Source organism: Asterias rubens, chromosome 19, assembly GCF_902459465.1.
Source record: "Asterias rubens chromosome 19, eAstRub1.3, whole genome shotgun sequence".
Taxonomy (NCBI): Eukaryota; Metazoa; Echinodermata; class Asteroidea; order Forcipulatida; family Asteriidae; genus Asterias; species Asterias rubens.
This window is the reverse complement of record NC_047080.1, coordinates 12,570,278-12,590,307: the sequence shown is the minus strand read 5'-3', so window position 1 is coordinate 12,590,307 and position 20,030 is coordinate 12,570,278. Positions and strand designations below refer to the sequence as shown.

General features: G+C 37.8%; 2 protein-coding genes across 4 annotated transcripts; one reads left to right on the top strand and one right to left on the bottom strand.

Annotated features, from left to right (window-relative positions):
* Positions 1–1,380: 1,380 nt before the first annotated feature.
* On the bottom strand, positions 1,381–7,710 carry LOC117303130 (serine/threonine-protein phosphatase 2A activator-like). Its single transcript, XM_033787231.1, has 9 exons — positions 7,586–7,710; positions 6,904–7,043; positions 6,552–6,638; positions 5,977–6,102; positions 5,418–5,635; positions 4,952–5,076; positions 4,418–4,518; positions 3,927–4,034; positions 1,381–2,547 (listed from the first exon to the last, which is right to left on the bottom strand). Exons 2-9 carry the CDS (start codon positions 7,027–7,029, stop codon positions 2,476–2,478), a joined length of 963 nt encoding a protein of 320 aa, XP_033643122.1. The 5' UTR covers positions 7,030–7,043; positions 7,586–7,710; the 3' UTR covers positions 1,381–2,475.
* On the top strand, positions 2,495–19,550 carry LOC117303129 (carnitine O-acetyltransferase-like). 3 transcript variants are annotated; one of them, XM_033787229.1, is made up of 14 exons: positions 2,495–2,580; positions 8,271–8,483; positions 8,748–8,834; positions 8,940–9,112; positions 10,265–10,433; positions 10,978–11,149; positions 11,674–11,861; positions 13,088–13,188; positions 14,304–14,429; positions 15,090–15,212; positions 15,703–15,838; positions 16,165–16,227; positions 17,030–17,167; positions 18,652–18,870. In XM_033787229.1, the coding sequence occupies exons 1-14, from the start codon at positions 2,578–2,580 to the stop codon at positions 18,868–18,870; spliced, it is 1,911 nt and encodes a 636-aa protein (XP_033643120.1). In that variant the 5' UTR covers positions 2,495–2,577. The 3 variants fall into 3 exon arrangements, with proteins under 3 accessions (XP_033643120.1, XP_033643118.1, XP_033643121.1); XM_033787227.1 differs by lacking the exon at positions 2,495–2,580 and adding an exon at positions 7,813–7,936 and having other exon boundaries at positions 18,652–19,550; XM_033787230.1 differs by lacking the exons at positions 2,495–2,580; positions 17,030–17,167 and adding an exon at positions 7,813–7,936 and having other exon boundaries at positions 18,652–19,550.
* The last annotated feature ends 480 nt before the right edge of the window (positions 19,551–20,030 follow it).

Below are 20,030 nucleotides of genomic sequence, written 5' to 3'. Positions count from 1 at the left end.
TTTGTAAACAAGGAAGTGATGTACGGTGATAAAACAATCCACTCACTGTCCGGGTAACTGACAATCAAATACAACAAAAACAGTTATTTAGAGGGCCCTGGGAGAAACAAGATACATTCCACGATACCTGGAATATAAAGTTGTGTTTCCTTGTTCAACTGGTAAGGGGAAATCCCTTCACTGTGACCCCCCCCCCCACAATTAGATTAGATTAGATTAGATTAGATTATAATTCTTTATTGTCCGCATAACATATACAGATAATTGTTTTCCATTGGCAATTGGAGACATTAAACAATTATTATTATTATTATTATAATAAACATGTTCATAAAAGCGAACAATAAAATGTAAAGCACAATACAAAACCACGAAAAAATTGTATATTGCTAAAATTACAGCGAATGATTGGAATAGATTACTGACAATACTTACAAGTTACTTTAAAATTATACAAAACATTTGTGGTACAGTTAAAAAATAAGTAATTACCGTTTGACTAAAGAATTAAAAAGATGAATTGAATTGGGAACAAAGGATTGTCGAAAACGAAGTGATTTTGAAGGGTATAATTATGTGCTAGTGTTTATATACTGGGGTACGTAATACCGTTGGGCTCTGTGTTAGCCCGCTCGACGGAGCCAAGCCGATGTTTTTAGTAGTTTCAAAAAATTTGAAATTTACATAGACGAGTGCATTTGGAGTTAAACTATTTATATCTGGAACTTGCGGAACTAAATAAATTCTCAGCCAACCCCATCTTTTAATCAATTATATTTCCTCATGTACGACGGGAAATCCTGCTTATCTTTGATTATTTTAACTTCCTGTTACTTTCAGTTTTATTTCAGTTTAGTGTCAAACACTAAAGTTAGTCATCATGTCTGCCCTTCCCAAAACATTGATTGGCCAATGTGTGTTGCCACGCCCTCTGGCAAGGTTGGGCGCTAGGGGGCGCCACAACGTGGACGTGGACCACTGAGAATAATACTAACCGAATGGAGAAGTTATTGTTAGTTAAACACTTAAAATAATGTCTTTTTGTGTCTTCAGAAGACAAGTTTTGTATGATCAAGAGATTGACGCACGTTTAAAGAGCAACGGGTACTCAAAAACAAACTTTTTAAAAGTATTAAAAAGAGAATTTTTGCTAAATAATAATTTAGAGAGGGTTTCTTCTTTCTAACTTGTGCATAATTTTCCACAGAATTATAACCATTTATTTGCTCACAGAAGGAGAAAGTGCACCTTGAATGAAAGCCTCCCCTTCATCTTAAAAAGGGGGACAAAAATCAAGATTTCATAATGTGTCCGTTTTCCAAATCATTACATGCATATTAAAATAATCTCAAATACAAACTACAACACACACCTCAGAAATTTCAACTTCAAATCATTTATTTGGATCAAATCTAAACCATGTTTGAACAGAATCCCATTTATCTGAGAACTGAAACAAAGTAGAGGACATTATGTGTCATCAACATCAGTAAACTGATTTCCAGTACATGTTCTGAGAACACATAAAACAAAACACATTGACAAAGGTGTCATATTTAAAATGCCATAGAGCTCAGTAAGGAAAGAAACAGTACTTTAAGCCCCACTCTCATCAGATAAAAAAACCCAGTCCTTTGTGTACTTTGATGTTTTTCAGTTGCCTTGCAAACACTTAACTGCACCAACTCCAACTTAAACTTTCACAAGAATTTTAGGGTTTTACATACAGTCCAATGTGTATGTATTCCTTGTGTAGTGAATCCCCCACCCCTCTCTACATACAGTCCAATGTGTACGTTTTTTCCTGTGTAGTGAATCCCCTACCCCTCTTGTGGTTTGTCACAGTATCAAACTACACGTACATCAGACAAAAACAATCCTACAATTACACAGAAGCCAATGAGGCCGTGGCCAAAATGTCGCCATAGTCTTGGCCTTGGTGCCCCTTCATATGCTCCATACAGACTACAATGAATTTTCCAGTGGGAAGTGCAAGTGTAAGAAGCCTGCAAGAACTATTCAATATTCTTGAATCTTAGGTACACATTAGAAATACTTATTGAATGGTTAGGCCTAGGCTTTGTCGTCACTCAACCTCCTCCCCAGGCTGTTAAGTGTCTCTTCCCTCAAAAACAATTAATTAGGAAGTATGACTCTTACTTTCTATAAGCATCGAAATTAATAAGCAATGCTAAATGCTTTCTGCAATTTAAATATAGGGTAATGTGATCCCCTCCATGGAGACGGGTCATGTCCTAAATTTGCATAAAGGTCACACCCAATTTACATATTATAAATGCAACTCATTCCATTCATTAATTTACAGGCACTGTGCTGATTCTGCTAGAGTTCATATAATATGAGTTAAATTTAGTTTATTTTCTATTTCAACTAGACTCGACTCCAATGAGCTGCCATCTTGTATGATAGAAATACAAGAACATCGTCCTGGGTTATCCAATAGCGAGCAGGTCTTCATGTTGCTGGGTCAAGGGTCAAGATGGTACCAAAGAGAAAGTGCTGTACTATGGGAAATTTGATCAATACCTTGAAAAATAAAAGAGAAAGGGGCAACATATGGTGAGTACGAAAATGATTTACTGTTATTTGGCCACTGGCTTTTCCAGCCTCATTTATAATGTGTATAACAAAAACACCAGCTTCAATCATTTCATTTAAACATGAGTAGGAAAAGTCAGTAACATTCTCATTGTAGGGGCTGCCTTTGTTATTCCACATCTATAAATAAAATAAATCCCAGGCCATGAGTAGGAACAGTCAGTAACATTCTCATTGTAGGGGCTGCCTTTGTTATTCCACATCTATAAAACATGAGTAGGAACAGTCAGTAACATTCTCATTGTAGGGGCTGCCTTTGTTATTCCACATCTATAAATAAAATAAATCCCAGGCCATGAGTAGGAATAGTCAGTAACATTCTCATTGTAGGGGCTGCCTTTGTTATTCCACATCTATAAATGAACAGTCAGTAACATTCTCATTGTAGGGGCTGCCTTTGTTATTCCACATCTATAAATGAACAGTCAGTAACATTCTCATTGTAGGGGCTGCCTTTGTTATTCCACATCTATAAATGAACAGTCAGTAACATTCTCATTGTAGGGGCTGCCTTTGTTATTCCACATCTATAAATGAAATCAATCCCAGGCCTAGTGAATGAAAACCAACGTGGACTAACAAAATAAAAACTAGTTACCTCTGACCTAGTGAATGAAAACCAATGTGGACTATACAAAATAAAAACTAGTTACCTCTGACCTAGTGAATGAAAACCAACGTGGACTAACAAAATAAAAACTAGTTACCTCTGACCTAGTGAAGGAAAACCAATGTGGACTAACAAAATAAAAACTAGTTACCTCTGACCTAGTGAAGGAAAACCAACGTGGACTAACAAAATAAAAACTAGTTACCTCTGACCTAGTGAATGAAAACCAACGTGGACTATACAAAATAAAAACTAGTTACCTCTGACCTAGTGAATGAAAACCAACGTGGACTAACAAAATAAAAACTAGTTACCTCTGACCTAGTGAAGGAAAACCAATGTGGACTAACAAAATAAAAACTAGTTACCTCTGACCTAGTGAAGGAAAACCAACGTGGACTAACAAAATAAAAACTAGTTACCTCTGACCTAGTGAATGAAAACCAACGTGGACTATACAAAATAAAAACTAGTTACCTCTGACCTAGTGAATGAAAACCAATGTGGACTATACAAAGTAAAAACTAGTTACCTCTGACCTAGTGAATGAAAACCAATGTGGACTATACAAAATAAAAACTAGTTACCTCTGACCTAGTGAATGAAAACCAATGTGGACTATACAAAGTAAAAACTATGTACCTCTGACCTAGTGAATGAAAACCAATGTGGACCATACAAAATAAAAACTAGTTACCTCTGCTTTGTACATCTTCATCAGACCTGTGTTGATTTTCTGCCAGTGTTGAACGCTGGTCATTCCCCATAGAGTTGGTGAGTGCTCAAAGAACGGACCATTCTTACACTGTTGGTTAAACCAGGAGAACAAACTTAGGATCTGGTTACTCACTTTCAGCCATATTCCTTCAGCATTTTTACTGGGGATTTTACTGAATGTATCAAAACCTGTGAAGTCTTTTTTATGAGTGGTATATTTCAAAGGAGCATTGTACTCCATCAGAACCAAGTTCTGAATCATCATAGTGTAGGTTTGATTCCTGGTCATGACAATAGTGTCTGTGTGCAAGGCACTTAATCATAATTGCTCTTTACACAGGTGAACAAATGAGAACCTGAAAGTGCTGAGACAGTAATGTGCTGGGTATAAATCCCCTTAGCACCAATTTAAGCAGTAGTTAGACAACTAGAATTAAGAAACCAATAAGGCAGTAAAAGCAAGCTCCATACCTGATGAATATACTCTATACATCTCATGTACATGTATTCCTTGGCGTTAGATTGTGCGACTCCACAGTCGTGGAAATCCTTCGGTTGTATACTGGGGTGATCTGTTAAGAGAGAAAGTTTAAACTCATTAAGTCATACAATCTAGCTCAGATGAAACGGGTTACCAGCCAAAATGCTATGTGATATACACTGATTGCAACCTCTTCTGCGCTCCGAAGCTGCATTTTCTTTTTAACAATTTGTTTTACTTGGTAAAGTTTGGGACACTAGGGGGCGGCAGATATCCTGGATAGTTTTCCCATTATTTGCATAAACTCTAAGCATGGGAGAACAATGGATTAACTGGTAAGTTTGCAGCCACAAATAGTGTCCCCCATAAACCCTTCCAATCAGCCCTGATGGGAAACTCTCATAATCAGATTGGAGTCTTAACCAGTCAGGCTTTTCTTTGTTTGTAGTAGGATTCAAATTGAGAATCACCAGAAACACTAGGGTTGATACCACCACCAACCAAGCAAGCTTTCCATGTCTTACCAATTAGTTGTGCACTGCCCCAGATGTATGGTATAAACTGGAAGTCATCTAGACCCCATACTCCATGGCTTCCTGCTGGCTCCATACGATATGTCGTCTGTAATCTCCTGACCAGCTCTAGATACCTGGAACCAAAGCAAATAAGCCATCAATGATCTCAAGAAAGATGCGTATCAAGATCTTCTGATCAACACATATTTGTTTTGATCCCCAAAGTAGCATATTGACAACAACTGTATCTAAGATAGTCGCATTTCCTGTTCAAAAGGCCAGAATAAAACTGGTGCATTGAATTAGTTAGACTAGAATCTCTCTCTGAACTTCCAGGCTCGATACTTTGGTAAGGGACCTCTCGATTTCATGGGGATCAGATGCAATGGGGCAGTCATCTCCACTGTTATCAAACCTGAGCCTTAGCTGACTGTCCAAGGGATTCACGGCAAACAAATACTCATAATGTTTGTACCTGTTAAAAATGTTTAATGCCACAACCTTAGAGTCAGTATCTGTTAAGACCCTCAGCTTGTAGAGACAACAGAGGAAGGCTGCAAAGTTCATCTCATGTCCAGATCCATAGTCGATCCTAACAGAGTTGCCGAAAGAATCTTCCAAGTAGGCCTTGAGTTCTATGACCGCCTTGTGATGCTCTACAGGCATTACTGTTAAGATTATGGACTCTGAATTCTGTAGACAGAAAAAAAAATATGTCAAATGATTTTATGGTTATGCGAAACAATATTATTTAATTGACCTCTTTATACTCTGTGTGCTTTCTGAATCCTGCTGAAGCCAATTCACAGGAGCATTCGGAGGTACTCGAACCCAAGACCTTTTTTCCACATTCCAAACTGCTTGACCATTCTTATAGCTCTTGGGAATTGGTTCCACAAGATGGAACTGGCTGGAATTGCAACACTCTCAAAGACTTTGCACACTCTCTCAAGACTGGATTTTTTCATACTGATTAATGAATGAAACTAACAAAGTTCTCGCTTGGCCACCATCAACTTGAAGGCAATACTTACATCTGATAGTCGTTTATGCCAGTCTCTGAAGGCTTTATTACCAAATCTTTGCGGTTGATCCGTCGGTGGTATCTCATCAATCCAATGGTTTAATGTCTCCAACAATGACAGTAATTTTGCACAAGTCTGCGGGAAAAATACATTATTTCCTTCTTATTCATCATGGTAGTGTTTATTTGAAACATCTTTGGTTTGTTTGTTGCCAATCTTAAATTTATTAACTTTTTAAAATGATTCTGAATGAAACTCTGAGGTGGTGAACATTTTGACAATTAAAGTTCACTGAGAATCAAAGATACACAACAAAACAGGAAAAAGCTTGCTTAACAATTTCAGCCAAGCCAAAATGTGCAGTATAGCAGGTACCGATTGTACCTGTGATGTCACATGGTGTTTGGGCTTGTAATCTTAGTCTGCTAAGCATAAATTTGTTGCTTCAACGCATATATTTTTCTTTGGGTACCAATTTAAGCACTTATTGCTCATGGTCATAGTTTGACTGTTACGGAGACCATGACCTCTACATTTATTTTGGGGTTGGGTTCTGGATGAATCTCAGCTGAAGATCAACCAACCTCAGAGGGTTCACCGGCCTCACTGATCTTGATGCCTTTGACTGATTCACTCAATGTATGAATGAAGCCCAAGAAGTCGCTGTATGTCTGCAGTGGATGAAGGGTACAAAATATTAGACCATCATGAAAAATATTGAGATGAGTTTAAAAGACTTAAATATAAACAAAAAATTTAATACCATAACCCATAACATTTTCCAGTTGATCAACCATTTTGAAATCATTAAACTACCCAGGTATGATGAAATGAAGAGCTAAATGGGCAAAGTGTTCTAGTGTAACTTATATGTCATTTGAAACCACAGCATGACAGTGGATGATACATTATTATAATGGCCAGAGCCAAACTTACCTGAGACTTCTCCCATGCACCCAGCGTCATGGGATTTTTAATCTTCTTACATGGGATGACATATCCATGATCATCGTGTCCTGATTGTGCTAATGGGGCTGCGGCCTCTGGTTCACTCGATGACATAGTTTGGGTAGGAACTAAGAAAAATGCAAAAACAAGATGAGTTATATCAAAATCTTGGATACATTTTAATGTTTAAATGCTTAACTTTTCATAATGTCGTAAAAATAAAACTCAATTCAGCCTTCTTATAAGGCTGTGAGGCTTTTTATTTGTGAAACAAACCGTTTGTTTGTTCCTAAATAATGAACTACTGTTGTGTAGTGCACTAACTAAGTGGAGTCACTACCCCTAATGGGGTAATAGATTAGAAGAAGTACAAACAGAGAACGAGAGCTCACAACCAAAACAAAAACAGCACTTTATCAACTTGAACTTGTATAATAAATAGTGTACATCATCTCACCAAGGCTACCCTATGCCTAAATCATTTACCCATTAAACACTTACACCGTACCGTAAGTAGTAAGTAGCAAAACAATATATCTTAAATCTTATCATTAATAAATCAATTTTCTAGGTTGTAAATAAATCGTGAGACACCCAACTCGAGTGTGTACCGTCAGCAAGTAATTAAAGCTACAATCACTCAAGTATACACCAGGGTGCTATTACTTACATGTATGTTTCCAAACAGGAACTAATTCACATCAATGAAACTGCCTTGATATTGTCTCAAAAGACTCAAAACATTGATACTGTCAGTCACTGTGTGGTGCATGATTTAGTGCGCGGTGTGTATTATTGTCGACCCCTCACATGTGGTGGCATAGCGCCCTCTGTTGATGACCTTGTCAGGTCATTTCCTGAATCCTTGTTGATTTTTTGTGTTGAACTTTGGTCTTGGTCCACTACTGTGCAAGCTCTGTGCTGGGTTATTGCCCTGTCGTCGTATTTACTTTCCAGATATTACGGCAGTTGGGTGCCGAGAATACAGTTTACAATGTTGTCAGTTGTAACGAGACACTTTGTGAGTATTGTTATCTTTCGAGTGTAGTATTTTTTTGTGCAAAATCATTGCATTCTGGTGTAGTTTTTTTTACTGCCTGCACTCTGCCAGAGTGCTTCTCGCGCCGGGGTCGGATGCCAGTAAACTGCAAGTTTTGTCCTAGCCACACTTGTGTTTGTTTTTGTTTTTTATATCGTGTATTTTATTTATTTTAGGCATAGGCAATGTGAAAATTGAGCCCTGATTTGCAGACAGCAACGAGTGTTTGAAATAAGTAAGCCTACCCTTGAACAAGATGGCGCATAAGGTGCCTACTACTTAAATCTATTATTTCCCCCCTGTTTTCAAAATACAGATGCGACAATCGGCCAACATCAGCCCCATTATGAAGGCTGCTGAGAAGACAGCCGCGATGCTTGGCAGACGGCAAGCCCAACCAGGAAGAATGTTTGCTCAACAGAACTCCCTAGCTAATCTGCCTGTACCTCCCCTACAACAAACCCTCTACAAATATCTGCTGGCCCTCAAACCGATTCTTAGTACTGAAGATTATGAGGCAACACAAGCGGTATGCATACCTAACTCATATTTTACCTTTTTTTTTATTTTACTAGCATTTGATTTCAGCAAGTGTCGTTATTGATTTCAAATTAGAAAAGCACAGCAGAGGGTATATCATGTCTGAAGCAAAAATGCTTAAACTTTGAGCTACATGAAACCATTAAATGCATTTTTCCTATTGTAACTTGAGAAATCAAAGAATACATAAATGTTTGAACAGGACACAAGGCAATTGATCCATCTTAATTTCATTGACATTTTCATTTCTCAGATTGTATCAGAATTTGGAAAACCGGGCGGCTACGGAGAAAAACTACAAATGGGACTCATCTTAAGATCACAGAAGATGGAGAACTGGGTAAGAAGTTTGAAGAGTAAGAGCGTTTTTAAACTTAGATGTTTGGGAAACAATTTCCTTAATAAAAGTCCACAGGAAATGACGAGCCTTGTATTTTTGTTACAGCTCTCAGATTGGTGGTTGGATAAAGCCTACTTGGAATTCCGGTCTCCAGTCGTCATGCACGTTAGTCCTGGTGTGGTATTCCCTCGTGAGAACTACAGAGGTGTAGAGGGTCAGCTGGACTTTGCATCTAGGCTCATTGCAGGTGTAGTTGATTTCAAACAACTCATTGACAGGTAAAAGAGATTCTTCTTGTCTCAATCATTTCAAGGCTGTCATTGTAGATCCATCATGCAGGGATTGAAACTTGCCTTGGACCAACAAAGGCCAGTGACTTTAGCATCGGCCAATTAGACAGAAACGTCTGATGGTCTTGTCAATTCGGTCTTGCGTTGTTGAATTGAAAATACTACCTCACTGTTTGAGAAGTTTTAATCAACAAATTATAGTTAAGAAAAGTGAGATAAATCTTCTCGTAGTGCTCCTTCAATTAAAAATAGTTTCACCATCAAAATCTTAAATTTTTTCTTAAATTTTAAATTTTTTCATTGAAATTTTAAATATATGTTCACAGATTTGATTCCTTAGGTATAAGATGGTCAAAGTGGAATATCCTGTAGAAATGAGCAAAACAGTTATTAAAAAAAAAAAAAATTCCTCGCACATTTTTGTTGTGACTGTGGTCATGTGGTGAGACTATTTTTAGATTCTAATCATAAAAACCAACACATAAGATAATACTTGCTTTACTCAGTTATATAATATTTATCTGCAAGATAACTTGGTGGTGTAGATTTGGTACATGCAGCCAAGTTGAAGTCATGTAATGACCAGTTTGTATTAAAATTGTAAAACAAAAAGGTCTCAAAATCCCTCTTCTTTATCTTTTACCCACCAACTTACTATTTTACCCACTGACTATTTAATTTTCCCTTTTTTCCTGAAAAAAAATAATTTTAATCGAAGCAGATGTTTTTGAACAAATGCTCTCCCAGCTCAGGAGATTTCAACGTATTTTCCTGGATTCCAGCATGCAACTTTTTTTAAGAACCAATCCCTGCTATCTCCCAATCATGCATAGGTCGACTTTTAAAACAACACTGACCAATCACAATGGATGAGCACAGACTATGCAGCCAATCGATAGGTCGCCTCAGTATTTTAATTTTTCCATCAATTTGTTATCCTCTTAATTTATTGTCCTCAATTATTTAAATTGAAAACTTAATTTTGAATAGCGTGCTAGTAATTGATATAATTGCTTTGATTGACATTCTTGCAATGCATCTGATCAAGTAGTTGTTGCTACAAAAGCTGATACAGTTTTGTATTTAATTTGTAAGTCTTTAAACTCTACCACTACCTTGTTTCTTGCTTTGTCATGACAGTAACTCGTTACCAGTGGACTACATGTCTGGGCAGCCGTTGTGTATGGACCAATACTACAAGATCCTATCATCTTGCCGTGTCCCTGGTGTGAAGAAAGACTCAGTGGTGTTATACCCACCCAATAAACCTGACGCACCTCGGCATATCATAGTTGCTTACAACAATCATGTGAGTCATTACTTGTACTTGAGCTTCGTTTAATGATTCTTACCAAATTTATACTGAAACATTTTTAAACGTTGTGAAATTTGCATCGAGATAAATGAGATTATTATGTGTTACCCATACAATGATGTTACTCAGTACTTTCCCAAGTCCTGTAAAAAGTAATACAACAAAAATCCGCATGTGTAATACTTGGGCGGGGTTCAAACCCATGACCTTTGCTATTCTAGAGCAGATGTCTTACCACTAGACCACCAACATATCTGTTGCAATTTTGTCTAGGTCAAACAACAGACTGACTAGACTAATTACCTAATAGTAGCTTAAAGTAGTTTGAATCCAGTATTTCAGCAGTACATGGAGGTACATCAACAATGTTAAATTTGCATATGGAAAAGATTTTTGTTTGTTTGTGTTTTACCTTAACACTGATGTTTGTAAAGCACTTGCTTTCAAATGTTTAAAAAACAACAGTTTTATGTCTTAGAATCTGAATAATGCAGTATCTAATCCAGTAACTCCTTGTTGTTGATTTTGTTTGTAATAGCTGTTCTCATTGGATGTTTATGATTCCAACCGGAAACCTCTACCACTCACAGAGCTCCACTCACAGCTCAAGAGGATTGTGGCTGAGTCACCATTCCCTGCTATACCACTCAATATTCTAACTTCCGAACATCGTAATGTTTGGGGAAAGATCTACAAAAAGATGTCTAAAGGTAACTGGAAATCCACTGTTCTTCAATAGAACAATCACATGTACTGATGAGTAAATTTATAATTCATTGTTTGTCCCGGTTTGCCTGTATTTAAAGGTGTTTTACTGGGTTGTTTGAGCTTACAAGACAGTCGCAGACAATAAGCATGTTTTGTATGATCAACCATACAAATGATTAAAAACCTACAACAAATTTTGCTTAATCCTTTGTGTCAGTCAAGAGAAAATAGTGCAAAACAATGCACCATTTTTAGCATGTAAACACATTTTTCCAAATTTGGTTCCAAAAATAGCTGTTTTCAGATACAGTTTTCAGTAATATGATTTCATGTTAGAGGGAAATATTTTACAGACAGAATGGTTCATGAAGAACTTCATATCATATCAGTAGGCTTTCAGACTGAAATTAAGAACAAAGATGATTTTTATCATGACCAATCCTGTATAATCTGTGTAATACCTTTATAAACCCATATCTGAGTTTGACATACGGACTTAGGTTGATTGATTTCTATTTTGTGACAGACAAGATCAACCGAGCTTCCTTTGAGGAGATCAAGCGAAGCATCTTTATGGTCTGTTTGGATAAACCGGTGTATTCAGAAGAAACAGATCACATTGAGAACTTTGCTCACCACTGTGCTAAGCAGGCCCTGTATGGAGGTGGCAGTACGGCCAATAGCTGCAATAGGTGGTTTGACAAGACACTACAGGTAGGTTTAGGGAAGGGGCTGCAATAGGTGGTTTGACAAGACACTACAGGTAGGTTTAGGGAAGGGGCTGCAATAGGTGGTTTGACAAGACACTACAGGTAGGTTTAGGGAAGGGGCTGCAATAGGTGGTTTGACAAGACACTACAGGTAGGTTTAGGGAAGGGGCTGCAATAGGTGGTTTGACAAGACACTACAGTTAGGTTTAGGGAAGGGATTCAAACCTACAGTGTTGTACACCTTTCGGAATGGAAGCCAAGTAGTTTGACCATTACACATCATAATGAATCAGTTTAGTACTTTGGAGGTGGATTAGAACCTATACCGTTATGAATGGAAGCCAAGTAGTTTGACCATTACACATAATAATGCATCAGTTTAGTACTTTGGAGACAAAGGATTGGAACCTATACCTGACTAAATGGAAGCCAAGTAGTTTGAACATTACACATCATAATGAATCAGTTTAGTACTTTGGAGACATGGGATTCGAACCTAACCCTTTCTAAATGGTTTGACCAAACACTACATGTTAGTTGCTTGTCCCTTCTGTCGATCGATGAAGTTTCTTATGTTGTGTTTCTATTAAAGTACCTTATAACTGTACAAAAGGTGTTGGTTCTTTTAACATGCAGTTCCTAATGACATGCCTTCTGACCATTACACTCATTATGAATCCGTTTAGTACTTCAGTTCCTAATGACATGCCTTCTGATCATTACACTCATTATGAATCCGTTTAGTACTTCAGTTCCTAATGACATGCCTTCTGACCATTACACTCATTATGAATCCGTTTAGTACTTCAGTTCCTAATGACATGCCTTCTGATCATTACACTCATTATGAATCTGTTTAGTACTTCAGTTCCTAATGACATGCCTTCTGACCATTACACTCATTATGAATCCGTTTAGTACTTCAGTTCCTAATGACATGCCTTCTGATCATTACACTCATTATGAATCCGTTTAGTACTGCAGTTCCTAATGACATGCCTTCTGATCATTACACTCATTATGAATCCGTTTAGTACTTCAGTTCCTAATGACATGCCTTCTGACCATTACACTCATTATGAATCCGTTTAGTACTTCAGTTCCTAATGATATGCCTTCTGACCATTACACTCATTATGAATCCGTTTAGTACTTTGGCACCCACACCTTTCTGAATGGAACCCAAGTAGTTTAACCATTAACCAAGTTATTATTTTATTTTCTATGTAGTTTATCGTCGGTGCTGATGGCGACATTGGTCTTCAATATGAACACTGCACCGCTGAAGGACCACCCATAACAGCCCTGATTGATCATAGTCTACACTATGCGTAAGGATGAACCCTGACCCCACCCATAACCCCTAACCCCACCCTTAACCCCACCCGTAACAGCCCTGATTGATCATAGTATACACTATGCGTAAGGATCATTGAACCCTGACCCCACCCATAATCCCTAACCCCACCCATAACAGCCCTGATTGACCATAGTCTACACTATGCGTAAGGATGAACCCTGACCCCACCCATAATCCCTAACCCAACCCATAACAGCCCTGATTGATCCTAGTCTACACTATGCTTAAGGATCATTGAACCCTAACCCCACCCATAATCCCTAACCCCACCCATAACAGCCCTGATTGATCCTTGCCTACACTAAGCTTAAGGATCATTGAACCCTGACCCCACCCATAATCCCTAACCCCACCCATAACAGCCCTGATTGACCATAGTCTACACTATGCGTAAGGATGAACCCTGACCCCACCCATAATCCCTAACCCCACCCATTACAGCCCTGATTGATCCTTGCCTACACTAAGCTTAAGGATCATTGAACCCTGACCCCACCCATAATCCCTAACCCCACCCATAACAGCCCTGATTGATCATAGTCTACATTATGCGTAAGGATCATTGAACCCTAACCCCACCCATGTGATGACTATCTCTAAATGAGTTGAGGTGGTTCTGAAAATAACCGTTTGTTTTAACTTGACGTTTCGATCAGTATGCTCTGATCATCTTCTGGAGAAAGCGCAATTCTTTTTGGTTGATCTGTATTGTGTTTGCCTTTACACTGAATTATCCACATGATTTCATATTGCCATACACATGTACAAACAAAAATTAAAATAAAATGGCTACATGTGACAATAGTGATCTCGCAACCGAGTCTTGCTGATTGTGATGCGCTTAGCATTTTCCTGGTTAGATCTCTTTTGGTAAGAATGCTAAGTTCAGAGGCAGTACAGTCTTGTCAGGGAAGAGTGAATTTTCTCCTTAAAAAAACCACAAAAATAATTAACGATTGTGTAGCCATACCATTGTCTAAGGGCTCATCATATATTTCCGGAAACATAGTGTAAGGCTTGCATGTTCTAAACATTTTCCTTTTCACTTAATTCATATCTCAAACTGGTTATATTTCCTTATTCTAGCCACAATACTCCACTGGATTCGAGGCAAACATTGTCCATTGAGAGATCAGCGCCCAAGAGACTAGAGTTCAACTTAGATAGAGCTACGTTAGAAGTCATTGATGATGCTAAATGTAACATTGACAGGTACAGTAACAATGACAAAAGGCCATAACTTGCTTCTCTTTACCTAGGTGTATAAATTTGTAAACTCTTGAACAGCTCCCCAGGGCGGTTGAGAAAGTTAACTGGAAGGGCTTTGTTGTAAGTTTGCCAAGTTACATCCGACGATCATAAATCTATCAGGACCTGTATTAAAAAAAATACTCTTAGGATTTGCTCATGATTATATGAAGCCATTATAATCTTTAATGTATTAAAGGCAGTGGACACCATTGGTAATCACTCAAAATAATTGTCAGCATAAAACCTCAGTTGGTAAAGAGTAATGGGGACAGGTTGATAGTATAAATTATTGTGAGAAACAGCTCCTTCTGAGGTGACACAGTTTTCGAGAAAGAAATAATTTTCCTCAAATTTTATTTCTAGACCTCAGTTTTAGAATTTGAGGTCTCGAAATCAAGCATCTGAAAGCACTCAACTTCGTGTGACAAGAGTGTTTTTTCTTTCATAGTTATCTCGCAACTCTGACGACCAATCAAGCTCAAATTTTCACAGGTTGGTTATTTTATGCATATGTTGAGATACACCAAGTGAGAGACTGGTCTTTGGCAATTACCAATAGTGTCCAGTGTCTTAACTTTAACCATCAGTATGTAAATGTTGCACAATTGATGTATTCCACAGCCTTGGTAACGATGTCCAGATATGCTGTTTTTCCTTTGAGCCGTTTGGCAAGGACCTTCCCAAATCTCAGAGGATCAGCCCTGATGCCTTCATACAGCTCGCAATTCAACTTGCTTTCTTTAAGTAAGTCACTGTGAGATTAAATGGAATTTCACTGTTATTATCTGTGTTCCATTGATCCTTATATGGTGTTAATTTTGATTGACCGTTCCAAGTGGACTGTTTGTGTTCTTTCTCTGAACCCATGGATTCTCTCACCGTGTGTGTGTCTCTCTCTCTTGATCATTGCCCACACTGACAGCCCCTTCAGAGGGTCGTTAAGTTCTAGTTAGTGAGCACCTACAACAGTAGACATTCCCCACTTTGGCTTCCGGTGCTGCATACTCCTAAGGAGTTGAATTATCTCTTAAGAATGTCTTGTTTTTAACAGGCAAAGTAACAGAGTAAGGTTCCTTGATGATCCATGAATCATAGTGCTGCTTCTTAACAGCAGAGCTCATTGCGTGCAGGTCATTATTATTATGCGCTGTACAACCTTCTATAAGCATAGAATTCTGCAGTTAGCAATTTCATTAAGTCATTAGTGACAAATGTTTTTACTTCTTTTTTGTAGGATTTATGGTCATTCTACTGCAACATATGAAAGTGCATCTTTAAGGAAATATAAGTTTGGTCGGACAGACACCATCAGGTCTGCTACTATTGAGTCGGATAGCTTTGTCAGGATCATGATGGATCAAACAAAAAAGGTGAGGTTTTGAAAGCACTTTGGTATTGGCCTTAACCTTTACAAATCTGTCTATATCCTCTATGCTGAAATGAAGGATTCATTAGGTCTGGGGGCTTCAGGCTCAAACATTAATTGCTTATCACCGGGTCGGACATTTAGGAATTCAAATCTTAACAAAGTCCAAACAATTTGTTGTGGAGTGACATGAGAGAGGAGGATGTTGGAGGACTGAGGAAAAATAACCCCAAAAAGCAAAGGTTTGTATCATTTTGCTATGAAGACATTTGTTTTGTTAAAGTGTTCAGTAGAATAAAATTTGTATTTGTTGTGTCTTTTTGTATGTAGCCAAGTGAAAAAGCGCATCAGATGAGGAAAGCCATTCAAGCACATAGAGAAAACACAAATGCTGTAAGTATAGTCAGTTTATCAAAGTTAAAGGTCAGACAAATCACTCATCCATCAGCGTTGAGGGTTTGAATCAATTAAATGTTTTATCGTGTCTCGGACGCCCTCAAATCTGTCGTGGTGTAGTTAAGTACTGTTTGAAGCTTTACATGGTGTGGATAAATAAGAAGAAACTAAAAAACAAAAGTCAACTTGCGGGTACAACCATGTGTATATCTCTTTTGTGTGAGTGTTGGCTCTTAGAAGAGCCGGTTTGGTCTTGATGTTTCAAACAGTATACTCTGCTCGTCCTTAGGAAATTTACACATGGTTGTACCTGTAAGTTTACTATATTTTAGAGTTTCTTCCTGTTATGGACTGTTCGGATGTCTTATAATTATACACTGGTCTTAGAACCAACTTCATAAAGGGGCTTAGGTTGGAATTATGTTGAGTGCATAAGAATCTTGCTTTAAAATTTAAATTTTACTCGGCGAGTGTCAGAGAAGAACCGTCTAGTGCACTGGGTTCAAGACCTGGTGTTGTCGGACTGTGGGTTCAGTTCCTAGTTAAGACACTTGTGTCCTCGAGCAGCACACTTAACTATAATTCTTTCACTTCACCAAGGAGTAAACGGGTCTGTGGGAAGGGTAGACATTGTTGATGTGAATGGTTATTAGCCTGTGTTCCAACGTGGTTACTGGTGCTGCATACTACTAATAAGTGCTTTGAGACCCGTTCTTGGCTTAAGGAGCACTTAATATGTAAACATTCTTACAATAATTGTTATTGTTGATTGTAATTAGTTTGGATGGTTGTTTTCTAGGCGATTAATGGCGATGCTATTGATAGGCATCTGTTGGGGTTGAAGCTGGTTGCGATTGAGCAGGGCACTAATGTGCCAGATATTTTCATGGATACATCTTATCAGACGAGTGTGCACTTCCGTCTTTCAACAAGTCAGGTACTCCAGTCAGTCCTCGGATTCAATATGATTTTCTTGATAATAGAGTTTTGTGTGTAAGGTTTCTTTTTAAAAGGGTTTGGAGTAGTTACATTGGCCCCTTGAAGTTCATGTCACATACCGCTGTGGTTTGCAACGCTTCTCAATTGTATTTGCTTTTATAAAAGATTGTGTGTATTACCACAATACAGCCTAAATGCACATATTGACGGTCAAAATGGTGCAGCCAAGATAATGTAGTAACAACTTCTCGCGAGTTAGATCAATAGAGCAAGAGGAAACTGAAGCCATGTTTATACTTCCTGCGAATGCCAATTCGCAACAAATGATTCAAGTAAGTCAACTTGTGCTAAAACACCTGTGAAGCATTTGCTGCGAAATCAACCCTGTGATGTCAAAGATTTGTTTGACATTTGTATGAAGTATGAACCAGGCTTGCACCAAGACCTACATGTACTTTAGTCCTTTATTTGACATTTGTATGAAGTATGAACCAGGCTTGCACCAAGACCTACATGTACTTTAGTCCTTTATTTGACATTTGTATGAAGTATGGACCAGGCTTGCACCAAGACCTACATGTACTTTAGTCCTTTATTTGACATTTGTATGAAGTATGAACCAGGCTTGCACCAAGACCTACATGTACTTTAGTCCTTTATTTGACATTTGTATGAAGTATGAACCAGGCTTGCACCAAGACCTACATGTACTTTAGTCCTTTATTTGACATTTGTATGAAGTATGAACCAGGCTTGCACCAAGACCTACATGTACTTTAGTCCTTTATTTGACACTTGTATGAAGTATGAACCAGGCTTGCACCAAGACCTACATGTACTTTAGTCCTTTATTTGACATTTGTATGAAGTATGAACCAGGCTTGCACCAAGACCTACATGTACTTTAGTCCTTTATTTGACATTTGTATGAAGTATGAACCAGGCTTGCACCAAGACCTACATGTACTTTAGTCCTTTATTTGACATTTGTATGAAGTATGAACCAGGCTTGCACCAAGACCTACATGTACTTTAGTCCTTTATTTGACATTTGTATGAAGTATGAACCAGGCTTGCACCAAGACCTACATGTACTTTAGTCCTTTATTTGACATTTGTATGAAGTATGAACCAGGCTTGCACCAAGACCTACATGTACTTTAGTCCTTTATTTGACATTTGTATGAAGTATGAACCAGGCTTGCACCAAGACCTACATGTACTTTAGTCCTTTATTTGACATTTGTATGAAGTATGAACCAGGCTTGCACCAAGACCTACATTTACTTTAGTCCTTTATTTGCATTGATCCTTAACAGTGTAGCACCAAATAGATCTGGAAGAGTCATCTTCTTCACCATGTTTTGTAGAGAATAATTTATCTTCTCCGAAATATAACGTTTCCATTATTCAGGATTCCCAACATAACACTCTTGTCACCATGATGCTTCAATCAATGTTTGTTTTTCCTACTTTCTTTAGGTACCTGCTAAGCATGATGTGACGATGCTTTTTGGCCCAGTTGTCCCAGACGGCTACGGTATCTGCTACAATCCACAAGAAGATCACATTAACTTCGGTGTGACGGCATTTAACACGGCCCGTGAGACGGACTCGCAGAAATTTGGACAAAAGCTGGCAGAGAGTCTCCTGGACATGCAGTATGTCTTAAGCAAAGTCCCACCGCAGGCTAAACTATGAGTAGAGCTGAATTCATCATTTGTATCATATTAAAAATATTGCATGTGCCTCTGCAGAGAGTTGAGGTCATTTGAACAACTGTCATGAATGTCATGATAAAAACCCAGTTTAGTCACTATGGCTATCGCTATGGCTATGACTGTTGCTAAGGATGTTGCTATGGTTGTCCTATCATTGCTATGGCTATGACAGTTGCTCTGATGGTTCTATTAATTGCTATGGCTATGACTGTTGCTAAGGGTGTGCAATGGTGGTCCTAATAGGTTTTCTAGATGTGGTGTTTTTCAAATTGTATATATTCCCTCAAGAAAATTATGAGTGTAAAATAACATCAAGTTTGTTGAAATTATTCTACAATACTACAAAAACAATTATTGCTTTATTGGGATCTTAACCCAGCTCCTTACAAAACCAAAGCAGTTTATGAACTCTGGTGTACAATGCCCAAGGTCCAGCCCAATGTGCTTGTAATGTGGATTGTATTATTACTCGGAATGGGGAAAGCTTAGACCTTAAAAGTGTATACAATGTCTACTTTTATTAGTTTAACAATGATTTGATGTCTTTAATGTATTTATGTTGAGAAATACTTGCCTTACAGGCTTAAGTCCAGCATTTTGAGAATTTTGACGAAAAGCTCATTAGGCTATAGCCTTGTGAACTTTTCAAATTTTGACAAAAAAATCATCAGGCTTGTGAACTTTTCAAATTTTGATGAAAAAATCATAAGGCTATAGCCTTGTGAACTTTTCAGATTTTGACTAAAAAATCATAAGGCTATATATAAGCCTTGTGAACTTTTTAAATTTTGATGAACAAATCATAAGGCTATAGCCTTGTGAACTTTTCAGATTTTGACGAAAAAATCATAAGGCTATAGCCTTGTGAACTTTTCAAATTTTGACGAAAAAATCATAAGGCTATAGCCTTGTGAACTTTTCAAATTTTGATGAAAAAATCATAAGGCTATAGCCTTGTGAACTTTTATAGCCTTGTGAACTTTTCAAATTTTGACGAAAAAATCATAAGGCTATAGCCTTGTGAACTTTTCAGATTTTGACAAAAAAATCATAAGGCTTGTGAACTTTTCAAATTTTGACAAAAAAATCATAAGGCTATATAGCCTTGTGAACTTTTCAGATTTTGACGAAAAAATCATA